At 45.1% G+C, this 19868-nt stretch overlaps 1 protein-coding gene across 3 annotated transcripts; it reads right to left on the bottom strand.

Moving 5' to 3' along the window:
- Positions 1 to 246: 246 nt before the first annotated feature.
- CCNI2 (cyclin I family member 2) lies at positions 247 to 18265 on the bottom strand. Of its 3 annotated transcripts, XM_030211233.1 has the most exons (8): positions 17906 to 18265; positions 15289 to 15409; positions 9419 to 9575; positions 7272 to 7406; positions 5772 to 5846; positions 2823 to 2963; positions 1311 to 1541; positions 247 to 743 (listed from the first exon to the last, which is right to left on the bottom strand). In XM_030211233.1, the coding sequence occupies exons 2-8, from the start codon at positions 15315 to 15317 to the stop codon at positions 327 to 329; spliced, it is 1185 nt and encodes a 394-aa protein (XP_030067093.1). In that variant the 5' UTR covers positions 15318 to 15409; positions 17906 to 18265; the 3' UTR covers positions 247 to 326. The 3 variants fall into 3 exon arrangements, with proteins under 3 accessions (XP_030067093.1, XP_030067092.1, XP_030067094.1); XM_030211232.1 differs by lacking the exon at positions 15289 to 15409 and having other exon boundaries at positions 17847 to 18265; XM_030211234.1 differs by lacking the exon at positions 15289 to 15409.
- Positions 18266 to 19868: the final 1603 nt, after the last annotated feature.

Below are 19868 nucleotides of genomic sequence, written 5' to 3'. Positions count from 1 at the left end.
TTTCATGAAAATCTAGCTGCCTAAAAAAAAACAACCAACTCAAGAGCCCTGGCTTCACCTCTTGTGAACCGTTCATCCCTGAGTGCAAGACTTCACCGATTCAGACGTCTTAAAAGACTTTTCATAGCATTTCAATAAACACTGTACATAGTTAGAAATATACAAAAAAAATACAGCACAATGAATTAACACTTTCAGAAAGCAATATAACACAATGGCAGTTTTTTTTTTCTTTTACCAGTTCCCTAGCCTGAAACACTGGCCTGGGTTGTGGTACCTAATTCAACATTTTGTTTGTACCTAGACACTAGATTTACCAGTGGAGTTCATGAATTCCAGTGTATTTCAGGGGGCTGCAGTGGTGGGCAAGGAGAACAGTGTTCCTCCTGCCTCACTTTATTGCCTGCGTCACTGTTGCTTATTGTTGCATCTTCCAGAATAGCATCTTCATTATACAGGTGTTGGAACCCATCGTAAAACTCATCCGTCTCTGTGGTGTCTTGGTATCTGTGATCTGAGGCCGAATCATATTCTGGTAGGGCAGGCTGACTTGCTGTGACCCTTGAGTTGCTCAGTGGCTGTGGATGCTGACCGTTAGAATTGCGAGACAGTAATCTTCCCTTTGGATGAACCCGGATGATTTGATTGGCCGGGTTAAAAATATATATTGCATTGGCAATGGGCAAAACCATTAATTGCTGGTCAACCAGCTCTTTGCAGTGGATGAAGTGGCTGCTGTCAACCTGCAATGAAAAATATAGATGCATTTACCCCACTGTCAGGTGAAATTGAGTAAGTTGTGCACAAAGTTTGTTTAAAATGTGTTATGTCCCATTGGATCTTTTAGAGGGAACTTCACAAAGCAAAAATTCTTGTTGAATAAAATGTGAACTGTAGTATCTAATGGTGCAATCAATATGTCACATTTCATACGTCAGGAAATTAGTTTCAATAAAACCATTCTGTGACAGCCACCTGTAATACATAATTGCATCTTTCCAAGAACCTTGATTGGAGCAAATATCCTAGGAGTAGATACACTTGGAGACACTAGTCACAATTTTACAAACACATTTAAACACTGTAGACCTGCTTGTTTTCACAGATGAACTTTCTCAGAAAAGATCAATTTTCAGTGGCAATTATTTAAGCTGATACACAACAGGGCTAGATTGAAGATCAATTGACTGGGTCACAGCTGGTGAATTGAGGGTACCGGTTTGTTTTCCGCCATCTTTGTTATTTCTACAGCATTTGGCCAAATCTTGTATCTATGTGTCAACTTTGGCAAACGCCATTTTGATTCGTACCTGTGCTTTCTTCAGCAGATCAGTAATAACGGGAAACCAGTCAGGAGTCAGCCTCTCCAGTTCTAAGGTGATGATCACCAAGGCCAATGTGGAGCCCTTAAACTGCACTAGCTGGTGGCAGGCCATACAGTGCTGTAGCTGCCTAGTCAAGAATGCAACATGGCGGGAAGGATTCATCTGAGCAAGCCTATATAGTAGCTGGGGCCAGTTGGACATCACCATGGCATGGAACTGAAAAAGATGGGGGGGGGAAATAGATATATCAATGTAATACATCCAAGCTCAACTGTGGACATCCTACCTTACATGTGTTATTGGCCAAAAGTTCAAACTAACATTGATTCACATCAGGAGGCCTGGAACAATCCTTCCCTTTCACCGTGTATGAGTTGGTCAGTGATGTACATTCTAACTATTCAACTGTTTGAGCTTGTAATGACTGTGAAAGGCCTGTATTTTCTGACTAGCTTGAGTTAACCGCAATATTTTATTTATTATCCAAATGGTTTCTTGTTTTAAATAGTTGAAGCATGCAAGTGGGCACATGGAGAGAGTTGCACTGCTTCAGGGTAATTGGTAAACAAGTCAACAACTGGTTACTGTCTGTTTCCACTAGATGGGGAGTTAAAGCAACTGTAATCACAAAACACAAGCCGAGGATTTCAATGACCAAAAGAAGTGAGATTCTCCTCTTTTTGGTGTTGGGTTACTTTTTTTTTTTTTTTAATTGAATGATGTTCTGAAAATCTCTCCCCATTTGAAACTAAGTAAAATCAAGGCTCAGCAGCTACTGGCTGCCCTCCAGCAGAACCCCAAAGCAGCTGTTGCACTAATACATAGGAATTGAAATATGAACTCAGGACAGAGTTAAAGCAGGGATTGCAGCCATAATGGAAGGTGCACAATTTCAATGCCAAACTTATAGAGGAGAAAAGGAAAGGAGACCTAGGAATAATATCATGAAAGCAAGAAATAAAAGCCGAGATGCGAGGGGCGTAAATTATGTTCCCTGCATCATCCCAATCCACAAAGACTAACTTTCTCATAAACCAATTTAGGACAGAGCCCTAAAGAAAACTGACTTTAGTAAGTGCCAGACTTAATGGTCTCCATACAGACAAACAGACAGGCTTCTTAGTGTACCTCTGTTTCAAGTGTAGCGAGAGCTGACAGCCTTCTATGTACAGTATTAGAATAGAATGGAATACAGAAATATTTTTGCAGTGTCTATTTAAACAGAATATTTATTATCCACACAGTTTAGATAACTTTCTAAAAGAGATTTAGTTGTCCTTTAAAATGAAAGTCTAGTGATAAAATGGAATATTAAAGTTTTGAAAATTGCTATATAAATGAACACTCAGTTTTTACATTCTTTAACTACTGGTAAATAGTTTAAAATGGAACATGCACAGGGCTGTGCTTATGTATTTTTCAGTCTTGTTTGGTAAACGGCTCCATTTATTGCAAAGGAAAAGTACGTTGCTAGTCTGAAATTTGCGGAAAACTTACTGTGTTCAGGAAATCCACTGGTGTTGCTGTAAATAGATCCCAGTGAAGTTTATCTAGAATGATCCTTTCCATTCTCAGAACTTCCGCTGTAGAACATCGGCAATCACTCTGCACCGCCAGCTTCTTCACCGATGGTAGTACCTTGTAACAAAGAAAAAATAAAAACAACTGACGAGGTCAAACCTCCGTGTTTCTCTTCTGTTTCTTGACAGGCAGGACCATGTTAATAAACCACTTCAGGCTGCATGCTTGGGTACTGCCTCTATTGCTTGTGTGTAGCATTTTATTGTGGTGCATTGCATCAAGGTGTGTGCCAAAGCACTGCTACGGTACCCATAAAATCAGGCCCAGATGGTTACCAGCTATGGCACCTAGAAAGCTGTAAAAAGATTATGAATGTGTAGTAGCACAGGAAAGTGGCCAGAAAGATAGGGGTGGCACAGACTAAGTGAATAACTGGCAGTACTGTAGGCATAAAAGTTCAATATAGTCTCTGTTCCCAGAACCAGAGGCCAAAGCCCAAGGACAGAAGTGACCTGTTTGAGAGGGAGGAGAAGGGTAGTGCAAACACATCAACCAAAGTTTCAAAATTAGAGGTACCTTGGGGACTGAATCCCAAGGGATAGATTAGAAAACAAATTCCTACAAACGTGGCTGTGTTTTGTTTCCACTGGAAAGCTGCAGAAGTTTCCAGGACATTAAGGATGAGCAGCAAACACCGGTGGGAACTGGTTTTGAACTGTAAAAAGAATTGTCATTGTATGTTTTTTAAATTGCTTTAATGGATGAATTTTTACTATTCCCTTTTTTTTTAATCACTTTGTAAAGCTAGTCACAAATGTTAAATCTTGAGATTCACTGCAAACTGGTTTAGACCATGTTGTCAACCACTTCTTTTAGGCGGCATTGTCTCCAAAGACCACGTTGTCAGCCACTTCTTTTAGGCGGCAGCGTCTCTAAAGACCACGTTGTCAGCCATTTCTTTTAGGCGGCAGCGTCTCCAAAGACCACGTTGTCAGCCACTTCTTTTAGGCGGTAGCGTCTCTAAAGACCATGTTGTCAGCCACTTCTTTTAGGCGGCAGCGTCTCCAAAGACCACGTTGTTAGCCACTTCTTTTAGGCGGCAGCGTCTCCAAAGACCACGTTGTCAGCCACTTCTTTTAGGCGGCAGCGTCTCCAAAGACCACGTTGTCAGCCACTTCTTTTAGGCGGCAGCGTCTCCAAAGACCACGTTGTCAGCCACTTCTTTTAGGCGGCAGCGTCTCCAAAGACCACGTTGTCAGCCATTTCTTTTAGGTGGCAGCATCTCCAAAGGAGTTTGTTTTCTGCAAACTGTGGCAGGTCTGAACCTCAGGCTTCAGTCAGTGTTTCATATTTAGAGCTGGTGCCCCTCAGACTTCCATTGCACCAATGAGAGCTTCCTTCTGAAACTCAGTAGGCTGGTAGTGGGCACGTAAGCAGTGGGCTAGGATAAAACACACAACCAAACAGTCCTGTGGAAGACCTTGTAATACGGCAAAACGTTGACTCCTCCTATCTTCTAATTATCTGCAAGACATGGCCAGCAGCAAGGGTATTTTGCATTTTATATTAAAGCACATAAAGCAGAGGAGTAGCCTAATGGTTACAGCAGCAGGCTAGGAACCAAAGGGACCAGGATCAGAACCCACAGTGGGTCCTTGTGGTCATCAGTAAGCCTCTTTACTCTCCATGCCTTGGGAGAAGGCAATGGCCAACTACTCCTGTATCATTGCAAGGAAAACATGGGAGAAATCCCTCATTGTGTGGTTGCCAAGTGTCAAATCTGATTGAATGGCACATCTGGAAAGTCCTTTCCAATACTTGTAGATGCATACAAAGTACCATATTCAGGGCAAGAGTAAGGCATAGGCAAACTAGTCATGTGCCTAGTGCTTCTTCAATGGTTCCCAAGCTAGCTTTTGCCCCAGAGAGTCAGCTGCTACTAGAAAGAAGAGTGGGAGTAAGGGTGGGGGCACCAGAGCTACAGTCCCCGCAGTGGTGTTGCTATTCTCCCTGCCTCCTGTGCAAGTGTTTCTTACCTGCTTGTTTCTCATCTTTCTGCTTTTCTCTGGAGTTTTAAAGTGTATTTATACTACAATGGTGGGGGGGGGGGGGGGGGGGGGGGCAATGCGTTTGTTTGCTTAGGACCCACCAAAAGCTTAAGCCTGCCCTGACTGCATACTGCACCATCAGAACAAATGGGAAAAGACAGAGCACAAGAGAATGCAGAGGAATAGAGGGGAGAGAGTGAACCTCAGAGGAGATGAAGAACTAGAAACGTACTTTTTAAGAGTGTAGGAAACAGAGCCCTATATAAGTTCAGTCTTTAGCCCTCTATAACTGGCACAAGTTCTGTCTGCAACATTTCCTGTGCTGCTCTCTGCACTCTGTTTGTGGTAACCTATTTCTCCCCCTCCCCCCCCCCCCACCCCATCTTGGTATGCTCGGTGGTATCTACTTCCTGTGGTCATTATCTACTGCTAGGCTCCAGTTTTATTATTTGCTCTAAACCCATCCACGGTGGCTTTTATCAGCAGCAGTTTGTGCTCCCAGCTGCTCAATTTTAATGGCTACCTGCGATTGCTTGGCTAAACAATACTTGGGGTATTTCCCAGTTGAATTGTTTGGTGTTTGCACCGTGGCCCAGTTGATAGCTGTATAAAATTACACCACTAGTTACTGCAGTGCACCAGCCTCTACTTCGAAAGCATAGGGTAAGACCTACAGCTTGAGGGAGTGCTGAAAGATTTTAGTTTTACACTACCTAAACAATTAATTGCAAACCTTAATTCTAGTTCTGGGCCTTCTCTGAGCAGGGTGATGATAGGTCAGTAAACTGATTTCCTTGTATTGTAATGTACAATCCAGATTTTCCTACTGAAGAGCTAATGCCTCTAGGTGCCACCTCTCCCAGTAAAATGGACTAACCTCATCTTCTTCACTGGTCTTAGCAGCAAGCAGAAAACACGAGACAGCAATACAACGGAGATATTTCACTTGTGCCTGGTGGGAAAAGAGGGGGAAAAAGTTTGCTGTACAATACCTGTCTTCTTGCAGAAAGTTCAGTAAAGAGCAAAGCATCACAGAACTGCGATCATCCTTGGATCATACCATGTACACATCATTTTCATTCTGTTCTGTACTATAGTGAAAATGATGTGTGCTCCAGGTACCACTAGATGTCAGCAAAGAGTCTTTGGCTTCCTCAGTGGTGTTTCTAGTGCACTTCACTATACTTACAAAATTGATGTGTCTATTGCATGGACTGGGGTTACAGCGCTAAGATATTGCATAAACCTCTGGCTGTTCCACACCTCACTACACAATTATGTGCCTTATCCAAAATTCAGAAAATGCTTGTAAGGTAATTTATTTATTGCACTTGTATCCCACATTTTCCCACCTATTTGCAGGCTCAATGTGGCTTACAAAGCTCTGTTATGGCATCGCTCTGTTATGACAATCTGGATAGAGGGTGTTTAGGTGTTGTGTTGTATTTAGTTATGGGTTCTCGTGGTAGGCCTTGTTAAAGAGATAGGTTTTCAGAGCATGTGTGTATTATACACACACACACACACTTTCTATATTGCCCTGCAATGGGGGGGGGGGGGGGGGAGGGTGTGTGTACATATTTATCACATCTGATATACTGCTCAAGCCTACTCATAGGCATGGGGGAGATTCTATATATTTGCGCCTATATTCTATAACAGAGAACGTAAATTTTAGAACGCCAACGAAACGCCCATTTCCCAGCTCATAACCATGCCCCCTTTTGCCAGCGTGCATTAAAATTTAGGTGCTGTGCATTACAAATACACTTAGCGATTTGCGCATGTAAATTTTAATTATTGTCAATTAGTGCTCATTATTGCTTAAGTGCTGTTAATAATGCTGATTGGCTTAAGCCAATTAAGTTACACGCGTTGTTATACAATACGTATTTTGAAGCGGAACGCTAGGCGTGCTATATAGAATCCAGAGGATAGCAGGTTCACACACAAATATCTGCACAGGTACTTTTCAGTCCCAAATGGGCTCACTAATTATTATTTGTACCTGGGCCAATGGAGGGTTAAGTGACTTGCCCAGGGTCACAAGGAGCTGCAGTGGGAATCAAGCCCAGTTCCACAGGGTCTCAACCCACTGCCCCAATTGTTAGGCAGCAGCAGGAATCAAACCCAATTCCCAGGTCCACAACCCGCTACACCTAACCACTAGGCCAATCCTCCACAAAGTGTTACATCCACAGAAAAATTACAGCTCTACAATTTATGGCAGTTGGTCTAGGCTGATTCACTCAAGTATATTACCATATTAATGGATATTTCCAATTCTTTCTAAGGGGGCCTATTCGCTAATAATGTATGTATATTTTAGTGCATTCAAACACAGAGGCATAGAAAGCAGCTGAAATGAAATTCCTACCTTCACCGAGGCCAGTAACCTGTTCAGAATGTTGACAGCCAGGGCAAATGTTTCTGGCTGAAACAGGAACTGGGAAGTCAGTTCTCCAATCCATAGCACCACCTGCTCATAATGGAACGGGGAGATGTCTGTGCCCTGGCAGGGAACAATGGAGTTACAGCAGGGTAAGAATGCTGTGCTGCAACAAAGTCCTATCTCACTACACAGAAGCAGCAGCAAGTGGGCAAACCAGTTCTTGTGGAAGGAAACTTTATTACCACCTCCCTTTTACAGGAACATGGCAGGGGTGTAGGAGCTGAATTCCAAGCCAACACAAATCAGAAACCATCATCTCACACCGGATTTTTGTAGACACTAATGACATGTTTATGGAAAAGATACATTTCAAACTGTGTTTCCAAGCTCCCTACTAGAAACACGGACACCTTCACCTGCAGGTTTATTGAGAAATAAACAGCATCTTCTGAATACAATTTCCTGTGGGAGCAGCCCAGGCCCAGATTTAAGATTTGGACAACTAAAATCCCCAAAACCACATTACCATTGCGGTGCCTATCTGAAGCAGTACATGCTTATGACCCCAAAGTGACTATTAGGTGCCAGCAAAATCTAATGACCTTGGCAGGTGGCCTACAGCAAACTGGGTTCTCTATAGTATGAAATGCCAGAGGCAGCAAATCTTCATACTGGCTCTAGAACGGGGTTGTCCAACCTTGGTCCTCAAGGGCCACAATCCAGTTGAGTTTTCAGGATTTCCCCAATTAATATGCATGAGATATATTTGCATGCACTGCTTCCATTGTATGCAAATAGATCTCATGCATATTCATTGATCCCTCAACATGACAAACTATTAATATTAAAAATCCAAAATGTATTCACTAAACATGATAAAACACATACAGCCCTTGTGTTTGTTTAGGATGCATATTCATTGGGGAAATCCTGAAAATCCGACCTGGGCTGAGGGGGACACCCCTGCTCTAGAAGGTGCTTACACAGAATGGCCTGTATTAACTTTCATCAGATTTTATGCTGTAAACCCCAACTTCCCTGCTCTGGAGCTGTAAATGAGCAACAAGTGCTGTCTGTCTCTGGGATTCCAAATGGAACATGAAGTGTAAACTTTAGACCTTTACTTGCTAGTAACTGAAAAAAGCTGCACCATATGTCTGTGCTGACAAGAACTTGATGGCAATAGTGATAGAGAAAAACTGCATCAAAGCCCCATCTTCAGTCCAGCACCAATGTACTTCAGTGTGGCATATTTTTTCTTGTATTTTCTCTGTTCTTCTGGGCTTCCAGCTTACTGGAACCAACCTTCATGACTACCTGGTGGGAAGGGGGGCGGGAGTCTCCTCATTTTATCTATCTCCCCGGTCATCTCAGTGACAACCTTGGCCAGGTGCTACAGACTATAGCTCCTTCTGGAACCTAGGCCCTCATGATCAAAAGCAAACTCCGGCGCTAGAGGCTGTTAACGCCATACTAGCGCCGGAGTTTGCTGCTGACCCATGATCAGAGCCCTCGAGCGTGTGAAACAACGTACTCGAGGGCTCTTAGCGCAAGTAGCATGCAAATGCATGCTAAACAGGGCTCTCAGAGCAAGTAGCTTGCAAATGCATGCTAATCAGCGCTTAACGCATTCATCCCCAATGATCAGCGGCCAGTGCGCCAAAGAGTGGGTCGCTGGCTGCAGCAAAATCTACGCCAGCTCCGAGCTGGCGTTAGGTTTGCGCCGATCATTGGGGAGGAATGCTCCAGCCCCTGTGTTTGACAGGTTTGGGCTTTTGACAGCCCAGACCTGTCAAACGTGCGGGAGAATTGTGCTGATCCCTTGATCAGAGATAATTGCGCTGCTTAAATTTGCATGCATTATCTCTGATCATCGATGCAGAAAAGCCCTGCGCTGTTCCAGCGCTATTTTTAGAGCGCTGTTCGGAACAGCGCAGGGCTTTGGATCATGAGGGCCCTAGTAAGCATGCACCCTGAGTCTGGTATGCAATGGATATGACCCCCGTCCCACCCTCCATAGCAGCCTCAGTCCCTGGAGGATGGGGGAGGGGGGTCATTTGCAAAAATGATCTCATTGACTGCTGCCCAGTGGAAATTGCACAGGTTTTCAAAATAAATGCAGTAAGCGATACCTTTATTGTACAGTTCTGAAAAAGTGGAACCTTCCACTGCCTGGCTTCCACAGCTAGGGCATTCTCCAACAGAAAGGCAAGCCTCTGGTTCTCCGAAGGCCCGGGAAACTTCATAGCAATCCCTGTATCAGTTAGTTTCATAGCCAGCCATAGAGATCTACATGAATGAAAGAAGCATGATAAATAAACTGCAAATACCTCTAAAAAGGAACATCTAATATAATAAAACGCACCCTCAACGTTCTGAGGACAACGTTCTGTGAAGCCGTGAAGCCCTGAAGCCTTGAAGCCATCTGACGTCACTCCCAGGCTGAAGGGTTCGTGGATTCGTGGTGTGAAGCCTTCAAGCCAGCCAGCCGTCTCTGCCCCGCCCTCGCCTCAAACCAAACAAATCCGGAAGCGAAGCGTCAGGGAAGGAGGCGGCGCTCCCGACGTCTAGCCTTCCCTTCGCTGTGTTCCGCCTTCAAAAGACGTCGGGAGCGCCGCCTCCTTCCCTGACGCTTCGCTGCACGAACCGCCACGGAGGTAAAGTTAAAACGAAGAAGAAAAAAAAAAGAATGCATGGATGCGAACGGGGGGGGGGGGGGGGCATGGATGCGAAGGGGGGGGGATGCATGGATGCGAAGGGGGGGGCATGGATGCGAGGGGGGGGGTCATGGAAGGGAGAGAGGGGACTTGCTGGAAAAGGATGAATGGAGGCGGCAGGGGACAGAGGAGCATGGATGGGCATGGATTGGGAAGGCAGGGCTCAGGGAGAGAGGGGAATTACTGGAAATGGATGAATGGAGGGGGCAGGGGACAGAGGAGCATGGATGGGCATGGATTGGGAGGGCAGGACTAAGGGAGAGAGGGAATTTGCTGGAAAGGGATGAATAGAGGGGACAGATGGGCATGGATGGATATGGATTGCAGGGCAGGCCTCAGGTAGAGAGGGCAATTGCTGGATAGGGAAAAATGGAGGGGCCAGGTGACAGATGAGCATGGATTGGAAGGGCAGGACTCAGGGAGAGGGAAATTGCTGGATAGGGATGAATGGAGGGAACAGATGGGCATGGATGGATATGGATTGCAGGGCAGGCCTCAGGCAGAGAGGGGAAATGCTGGATAGGGAAAAATGGAGGGGCCAGGTGACAGGAGCATGGATGGGCATAGATTGGAAGGGCAGGACTCAGGGAGAGGGGAATTGCTGGATAGGGATGAATGGAAGGGACAGATGGGCATGGATGGATATGGATTGCAGGGCAGGCCTCAGGCAGAGAGGGGAAATGCTGGATAGGGATGAATGGAGGGGCCAGGTGACAGAGGAGCATGGATGGGCATGGATTGGAAGGGCAGGACTCAGGGAGAGGGGAATTGCTGGATAGGGATGAATGGAGGGGACAGATGGGCATGGATGGATATGGATTGCAGGGCAGGCCTCAGGCAGAGAGGGGAAATGCTGGATAGGGAAAAATGGAGGGGCCAGGTGACAGAGGAGCATGGATGGGCATGGATTGGAAGAGCAGGACTCAGGGAGAGGGAAATTGCTGGATAGGGATGAATGGAGGGGACAGATGGGCATGGATGGATATGGATTGCAGGGCAGGCCTCAGGCAGAGAGGGGAAATGCTGGATAGGAATGAATGGAGGGGGCAGGTGACAGAGAAACATGGATGGCCATGGATTGGGAGGGCAGGGCTCAGGGAGAGAGGGGAATTGCTGGAAAAGGATGAATGGAGGGGGCAGGGGACAGATGGCCATGGATTGGGAGGGCACGGCTCACACTCTCTCTCTCATATACAATTTCTTTCTGACTCTCACTCTCACACACTCTGTCTCACACTGTATCACATTCACTCTCTATGTGCCACACAGTCACTCACACACTCGCTTGGTCTCATACACACACTCTCTCTCACACTGTGTCTCACATACACACTTGCACACACTCTCATTCTCACACACACACTCTCTCACAAACACACTCACACCCAGACTCACTCTCTCTCTCACACACTCACACTTTCACTCTGACTCTCAAACAGTCACTCTCACATACACTCTCCCAAACATACACACTCCAAGGAAAACCTTGCTAGCGCCCGTTTCATTTGTGTCAGAAACGGGCCTTTTTTACTAGTAATCTATAAAACTGCCCTGGGATCTAGAAGTGTTGCAACTGCTCCGAAAACATGAAACTGGGAGAAAAACCAAGTCCCAGCAACTCCAGCAAACATCTATTGTTATATAACGGGTCACTTGTGATCTCTCCACCAAAAGGAACCAACCCTTTGCAATTTAACATTTTAAGTAAACACTGATCTGGAGCGAGTGGCGCTTGGCTGGACACAACTATTTCTGCCAGTAACCAGTTGTGTACTTTGCATGTTACAGTCAAAAATAATGTAATGGTTTCAGTTTAATTTACTAGTAAATTCTGGAGGAAAACCGAATAGACCACATCCTAGTGCTCTCATAACTAAGTGAAACAAGGCATAAGGACTCTACCCCTTTACCTTCAAAAATAACCCTCTGCTAAAAAAATAAGGAGATCAAAGAATGAGATACAATTACCTCCTTAATACTGACATCAGACACTCTAGAACCGAGATCCTCAACCCAGCCCTTGGGATATACACAGCTAGCCGAGGTTTCAGGAAATCCACAATGAATATGAATGAGACAGATTTGCACACATTGCCTCCTTTGTATGCAGATCTGTCTCATGCATATTCATTGTGGATATTAACTGGCTGGGTGTATCCCAAGGACAGGACTGAGAATCCCTGATATATACCCAAGTGATACTGAAGCACCCTTTCTCTGTTTCAAGTGCTAATGTACCAAACCTCCACCCTAAATACACTTTCCTTTCTAAATTTTACAATTATTAATCTGATATAGTCTTCATTTTAGGTTCATCAATTTTTTCTTGCACAAGTACATTTCCGTCTCAACTACAGCTAAAGCACTGGTTCTCAAACCCATCCTGGGGGTTTCCCAGCCACTCCAGTTTTCAGGCTATCCACAATAACATAGTAGATGACGGCAGAACAAGACCTGCACGGTCCATCCAGTCTGCCCAACAAGATAAACTCACATGTGCCATTTTTTGTGTATACCTTACCTTGATTTGTACCTGTCTTTTTCAGGGCACAGACCATATAAGTCTGCCCAGCACTATCCCTGCCCCCCAACCACCCGCCCCGCCTCCCACCACCGGCTCTGGCACAGACCATATAAGTCTGCCCAGCACTATCCCTGCATCCCATGGATATTCATGAGAGATCTGTATGCACTGCCTCCTATGCATGATTATTCATTTAGATATCCTGAAAACCTGACTGGCTGCGGAGCCCCCAGGTCAGGTCTAGGAACCAGAACAGAATGGCTGTGCTTTATAACCCTAACTTTCTCTCATTCATTCATTTATTCCAATTTATACATCACCTCTATTAAACAATCCCAAGTGATTTGCAGTTCAGCTTCCAACCCCTCCCTCCAACCCAGTATAACAATCACATCTCATATACATATATACATTTCCAGTGCATATACCCCCAACACCTACAAGAATAAATAAAAAAAAAATTCTCATGAACCCCCTTCCGATATCCCTAACCCCATATTCCCAGGTACCTAGATGTCTGGTTGTGTTGGACTATAACCTCATTAGTACAGGTGTTGATGTGGATTATTATAAAACTTAGTTGTATGACAGGGAAGGAGGGCTGGGTAAATTAGGGGTGGTAAACTACAGTCCTTGAGAGCTCAAAACTAATCTATTTTTCAAGATTTCCGCAATGAATATGGATTAAATCTATTTGCATACAAATGGAAGCAGTACAAGCAAATCGATCTCAAGCACATGTGGAAATCTATCTGATCAGGTCCTGTAAAAGAGGAAAACAGGAAGGCCAGGAGTAGTTTACAGTGGAATGGGTAGGGGCCAGCACTGTAATAGAAATTAAATGCGCTTGGAAGAGGAAGTGGCCTAGTGCTTAATAAAACAACCTGAGAACCTGGGAAACCAAGTTCAACTCCCACTGCAGCTCCTTGTGACTCGGCAAGTCATTTAACCTTCCATTGCCCCAGGTATAAAATAAGTACCCAAGTTTATTCCAGTCTTGCTATCCCGCAAGTCAAAGAAAATGTCTATGCGGCTTATGATTCTAAAAAGATAAAAGAGAAAAATAGTTGAAAGGCGGAAAATATGGGGGGGGGAGGGGGAAAGAGTGTAGGGAGGGAGAAATTAATGATAGGAAAGATAGGGTATCAGCAGGAATAGGGTAGGGATTGGTATGTCTGAGCTGGTAGTTAGGCTCATCACCTAGACCAGCGATGGCGAACCTATGGCAAGCAGAGCCCTCTCCTTTGGCACGCGCGCCGTCGGTCCGCTCCGCCCACTCTCCCTCCCTCCGAGTACCAGGCCGCCCGCCCTCACTCCCTCTTCCAAACTGTGGAAGCACCAGGCCGCCCGCCCTCCCTCCCTCCCTCCCAGCACCAGCGCTCGCCCTCCTTCCCTCCCAGCACCTCCCAGTACCAGCGCTCGCTCGCCCTCCTCCTCCAAAATTGAAAAGGCGTCGGCAGCTACAGCAAAATGTGGCATGGTCTTCGCTCAGCGCGCCTTTGCTTCGCTTCTGTCTCTCAAGCTCTGGTCCCGCCCATGGGCGGGATCAGAGCTTGAGAGACAGAAGCGAAGCAAAGGCGCGCCGAGCGAAGACCATGCCAAGTTTCGCTGTAGCTGCCGACGCCTTTTCAATTTCGGAGGAGGAGAGCGAGCGCTGGTACTGGGAGGTGCTGGGAGGGAGGGCGAGCACTGGTGCTGGGAGGTGCTGGGAGGGCGGGCGGGCGGCCTGATGCTTCGGTAGTTTGAGAGGGAAGCAGGCCTGGTGCTGGGAGGGAGGGAGGCAGGCAGGCTGGGTGCTACTGGGTGCTGGGAGGGAGGGAGGCAGGCAGGCCTGGTGCTACTGGGTGCTGGATGGGAGGGAGGCCTGGTGCTGGGAGGAGGAAGGGAGGGAGGGTGAGCGCTGGTGCTGGGAGGTGCTGGGAGGGAGGGAAGCAGGCAGGCCTGGTGCTTCGTCGGTTTGGGAGGGAGGGAGGCAGGCCTGGTGCTGGGTGCTGGATGGGAAGGAGGCCTGGTGCTGGGAGGGAGGGAGGCAGGCCTGGTGCTGGGTGGGTGGAAGGGAGGCCTGATGCTGGGAGGGTGGCCTGGTGCTGGGTGGGTGGGAGGGAGACCTGGTGCTGGGAGCTACTGGGTGCTGGGAGGGAGGGAGGCAGGCAGGCCTGGAGCTGGGTGCTACTGGGAGGCCTGCCTGGTGCTGGGAGGGAGGGCGGGCAGGCAGGGGGGAGAGGAGGGTGGCTGGACATGGGTGGCTGGAGGGGAGAGGAGGGTGGCTGGACATCTGTGGCTGGAGGGGAGAGGAGGGTGGCTGGACATGGATGGAGGGCAAGAAATTAAGAAGAAAGGAGGAAAGTAAAGAAAGAAATGGAAAGGAAGCCCTGGAAACGGAGTTAAGAGAACAGCAGAATCAGAGACAACAAAGGTAGAAAAAATCATTTTATTTTCATTTTAGTGTTTGGAATATGTCCAATTTGAGAATTTACATCTGCTGTCTTATTTTGCACTGGGTATACTGGAGCTGTAACAGCTTACAGAAATGATTTATAATGGAAGAAAATCATGTTATTTTTTTCTTCTATACTAGTATAATATTTTCAATGATGTCTGTTTATATGCGCCATGGCTGGTGTAAGGGGTGTGGCTATCATAGGGGTGGAGTCATATGTGGTGACTCCGCCCATAATGAGTACCAGCACTTTGCGATAAATAATTAGATTTTGGGTTGCTGTTTGGGCACTCGGGCTCTGAAAGGTTCGCCATCACTGACCTAGACAATCTATGTAAATATAAATGCATCCTCAAAGAGGAATGTTTTAAGGTCTGTCTTGAGTTTTCCTAGAGAGGTCTTGATCTGAGGTGAAAGGGCACAGCATTCCATAAAGGTGGACCTGCAACAGAAAAAAACAGACTCTCGTGTAATATCGAATCTAATATGACGGAAGGACGGCACAGCTAAATGATGTTGGATTGAATGGAGTGCTCGAGAAGGGGCATATGGAGTCAAAGCACGTACAAAGAAAGAGGGGGTTTCTGACTTTCTAATTTTTATGTTGAAATCATTTTTATTGATGACATTCATAAAAAGAACAAGTATAGTACAGGCGATACTGGAACAAAAAATCATCAAAAAATTTTTGTATGTAACATAGGAAACTCCCATTGACACTCCACCAGCTCCCTTCCCTTCCCCAAACTACCTACCTCTCCCCCCACTAAAACCAGTATCAAAAGATACATCCATCAAAATCAAACACTATATATGGAGCGCATACAAAAAAAATTATATATATATATACGGAGCAATCTGTCATCCAATATTTACAAGTACCCCCTCCATCCTAAAGAACACAGAAAATTATCAGCAGCCCCATAAGTTAACTAAACAGCCACAAAATAAATGCAGATAACCTGTAAAAGCCCACTAACTTATCGGACTTTCTAATTTACTTTCTACTTTTTTTAAACTAACAAAATAATTTTGTAAGATATCCTATGTGTGATAGGTAGCCAGTGGGCACTTTTGAGCAACAGGGTTACATGATCATGTTTCTTTGACCCTGTAAAGATTTTAACGGAAGTGTTTTGAATAATTTGAAAATGACGCAGGTCCTTTTCTCTCTGACCTTTGTATAGAGAGTTACAATAATCTAATTGAGAGAGGACAAGGGAATGGACTAGAATATTGAGGGTTGATGGGTAAAGAAGTGATTTGATAGAATATTTTATTTATTTAAGATCATTTATACCCCGCTTTTTGCCACGTAACGCAGCCCCAAAGCGGCTTACAATGAACTAAGGAAAAAAATTACAAAGACAGTTGAAGGCAAAAGGGAAGGGAATATAAATACAAAAAGTTAAGCAAATGAGCAGCAGGTAGGGAAAAGAACACAAAAAGAAAAGAAAGGAATACATATGTAAATCACTTTCATTGCAACCACAGAAAGGCAGTATATCAAATTTCGTTCCCTTTAATGGTTAAAGCAATGTGCTAAGAACCAGATAAGTCACAGCTTAAATCCCACTACTCACACCAACATTCCTGGGAGCTTTGGCAAGTCACTTTATCTCCCATGTAGGCTCTCCAGGGCAGGGACATACTGTACTTAGGGGGTCTCTTACTAAGCCGCAGTAGCGCTTTTAGCTCGCAGTAGAAATCAGCTGGCAGTAAACACCAACACGTCCATAGGAATATAATGGTCGTCTCAGCCTCTACCACCAGCTGATTTCTACCATGAGCTAAAAATGCTACCGCAGCTTAGTAAAAGATTTCCTTAAATACTTATCACCGCTGTACAACATCACAAAATGTCCAGTAGTGCTAAAAAAGGATTATTATTACAAATTTAATGGACAGTAGGGAAGGTTTGGAGATTTGGATTCAGCTCACACCTTTTCAATAGAAGCTCAAGGTGAGTTATATATTAGGTATTTTCCTGTCCCAAAAGGGCTGACAATTGCTTAAAGGGAGCCATTGCTTCTAGTATTAATTTATTTGTGGCTCTCCATTACCTATTCCTTGACTCAGTGACTGAGAAAAATCTTGGTTTCTAGACCCTACTTATTGCAGGGAGGGTACTTCAGAAATGGGACAGTTTGTATTGAAAGCCTACTACTGTCCCTTGTGAGCTCACAATCTAAGTTTTGTACCTGGGGTAATGGAAGGTTAGGTGACTTGCCCAGGGTCACAGGTAGCTGCAGTGGGACTTGAACCCAGTTCCCCAGGATCAAGGTCCACTGCACTAACCATTAGGCTACTTTCCCTCTCCAAAGCCAACAACTTAGGCAAAATAATAACAAAGTTAATGGCTTGGTCTATAATCTGCAAAGCCAATGTTGCAAGAACTGCATTTCAAGTCAATCTTGAAACCCCATGAACAGTATAGAAGAAAAACAATTCTCGATTACCAAGCGTTTGTTTAGGGTTTAAAAAAAAGGACTCAAACTAGTTACTTTTATACGGTGATGCCTACTTATTAATTTTTACTTAAGTGCACTATAGCCTTGATCACGTAAGATACATTTGCCTTGTTTTTACTTATATAGCTGAACGTTTTACTTGCTCGAGGACCAGACATTGTTTAATGTGTATTATTAACTATGCATACGGGGTTTTAAAAACTGCAGCCACACAGATCTGCAGCTGCAAACCGAAGCTTCAAAAAGTCCCTGAAATAAAAAGGAAACAAGATCATGTGACAGAGACAGGACGTGAGCTCTGCTTTTCCTGGCAATTCTGTTGCGATGTTTAACATTTTTATTTGAAAATGTATTACAAGTAGGGGGTGGGGATTGCAAGCCCCTCTCTCTTATTCCCTCCCCCAGTACCTTAGTGGTTTGAGAGGACCCCGAATCAGGCGCAGTAAGGTTCCGATCTGCTTTCTTACCTCCCCGGGACTTCGGGTTTGGCAGCTCATGGGGACAGAAGGAGAAGACGGGGAAGGGGGGGGGGGTCCTTTCCTTACTCTCCCCCTTTCGCCATCACTTGATGTTCACCAGAAGCAAACGAAGACAAGAGCGAGTCCGGCTCTAATGCCCAACGGAAAAGGGGGGATCGGTCGCTCTGCAAATCCAGCAGCACCTCGAAATCCGGGATCATATTAATTAGGCTGAGATCCAGAGGTGGGGAGGACGAGAAAGCTCTGATCCAAGAAAGAAGTGCACAGATCGGGAGGGGGGGAATCTTCTTTTTTTGTTGTTTACTGCCTGGACGGTCTCTGCGGGCTGTTTGAATGCGACGAGCTCCGCCTTGCACTGTAACGTTAACTGCGGACGTGAGAGGCTGAAGCCAAGGGAGGGCCGGAGACACCTGGGGAGGAGCCTCCTGGGTCCTGTCCCGCCCCCTCCCCTCCCCCTCAGCGGAATGGATGTTAGGTAAAAACCAAGGAGGTTTCATAGACCTCCTTGGGTAAAACCCCTTCGTCTGTCTAGCACAGACTAATTGCTTCCTGCCTGCAGCAGTTTGTCTTATTCCTCACACTTCATTTAACCGTATGATACGTGATTGCATCAGTTTAGATGTGCTTTTAATTAAAGGATCGGTGAGCCTTAAGCATTGCACTCTCTTTCTCCATTAGTTTTAAGGCCCTTTTTCTATGATGATCACCTTAACATCGCCCCTTCCAAGCAGGATCTTGTAAACATAGATTTTTACAAATTAAGGTTTGTTTTGTATATACACCCACACTTATACCTGGCGGGTAAATGGGTTAGTTGAAAATTGCCCAGTTTCCCTATGGGGGGAAAAGCACCACTGATGGTTCTTGGACTTTGTGTGGCTGTCTGGACTTTAGGTGTGCACAGGGACGTAATCTGGGCCCCATCCGCAACTTCCCCAGTCAATTCTTTTCCATCCCCACCTTTTTTTCCCCCACACCCATGCCTAAGCTGCATTTAAAAGTTCTTGTACATTCAGATTATCAATAGAAATCAAACAAAATAAAACATGGAAAAGAAAATAAGATGATACCTTTTTTATTGGACATAACTTAATACATTTCTTGATTAGCTTTCGAAGGTTGCCCTTCTTCCTCAGATCGGAAATAAGCAAATGTGCTAGCTGACAGTGTATATAAGTGAAAACATTTAAGCATTACTATGACAGTTGACAGGGTGGGAGGAAGTATGCATGGGGACATCAAAGCATATCATTGATATTCTAACAGGGTGGGTGTGGATAGGTGAGGGGAGGAAGAAGGGCAACCTTCGAAAGCTAATCAAGAAATGTATTAAGTTATGTCCAATAAAAAAGGTATCATCTTATTTTCTTTTCCATGTTTTATTTTGTTTGATTTCTATTGATAACCTTAAGAGTGGACTAACACGGCTACCACACTCTTGTACATTCAGACAAATCATTAAATGCATCCTATAAATTCAAATTCAACACAAAAACGATAGGCATTACTTTCTTAATCATGCAAGAACAACATTATTAACATGGACTCCTCTTTTATTTATTTAGCTGAGGTATTGGTGTTTTCATGTTTTTAAATTGAGGTGTACATAGGGGGACATAATCTGGTCCCCATCCCCTCCTGTCCCCATCAATGTTCTCTCTAATTTCTGGTGGCCCTCGTGTGCATGAAAAACATTTTGTGTGCAAGTTTTCAACCTTGACTCAATGTGTGTGGTGTAGCTTATGTTCACAATAAAGAAAGCCAGCAAATATATTGTGCATGCAGTTTCTAGGCGTGTGCTCTCCCTTTCTGACCCATGTGTGTGTACACATGACCAGCTTGGAACACTGGTCCCCATTCACTTCTGATCCATCCTCTTCCATTCCATTTAGTTTGACTCCATCCCCGCAGTAATAATGACTGTTTTATTACCAACACTGTGGATTCCCAT

Source organism: Microcaecilia unicolor, chromosome 8 (assembly GCF_901765095.1).
Source record: "Microcaecilia unicolor chromosome 8, aMicUni1.1, whole genome shotgun sequence".
Lineage (NCBI taxonomy): Eukaryota > Metazoa > Chordata > Amphibia > Gymnophiona > Siphonopidae > Microcaecilia > Microcaecilia unicolor.
The sequence above is the reverse complement of the archived record's forward strand: the minus strand, read 5'-3'. Positions and strand labels throughout refer to the sequence as shown.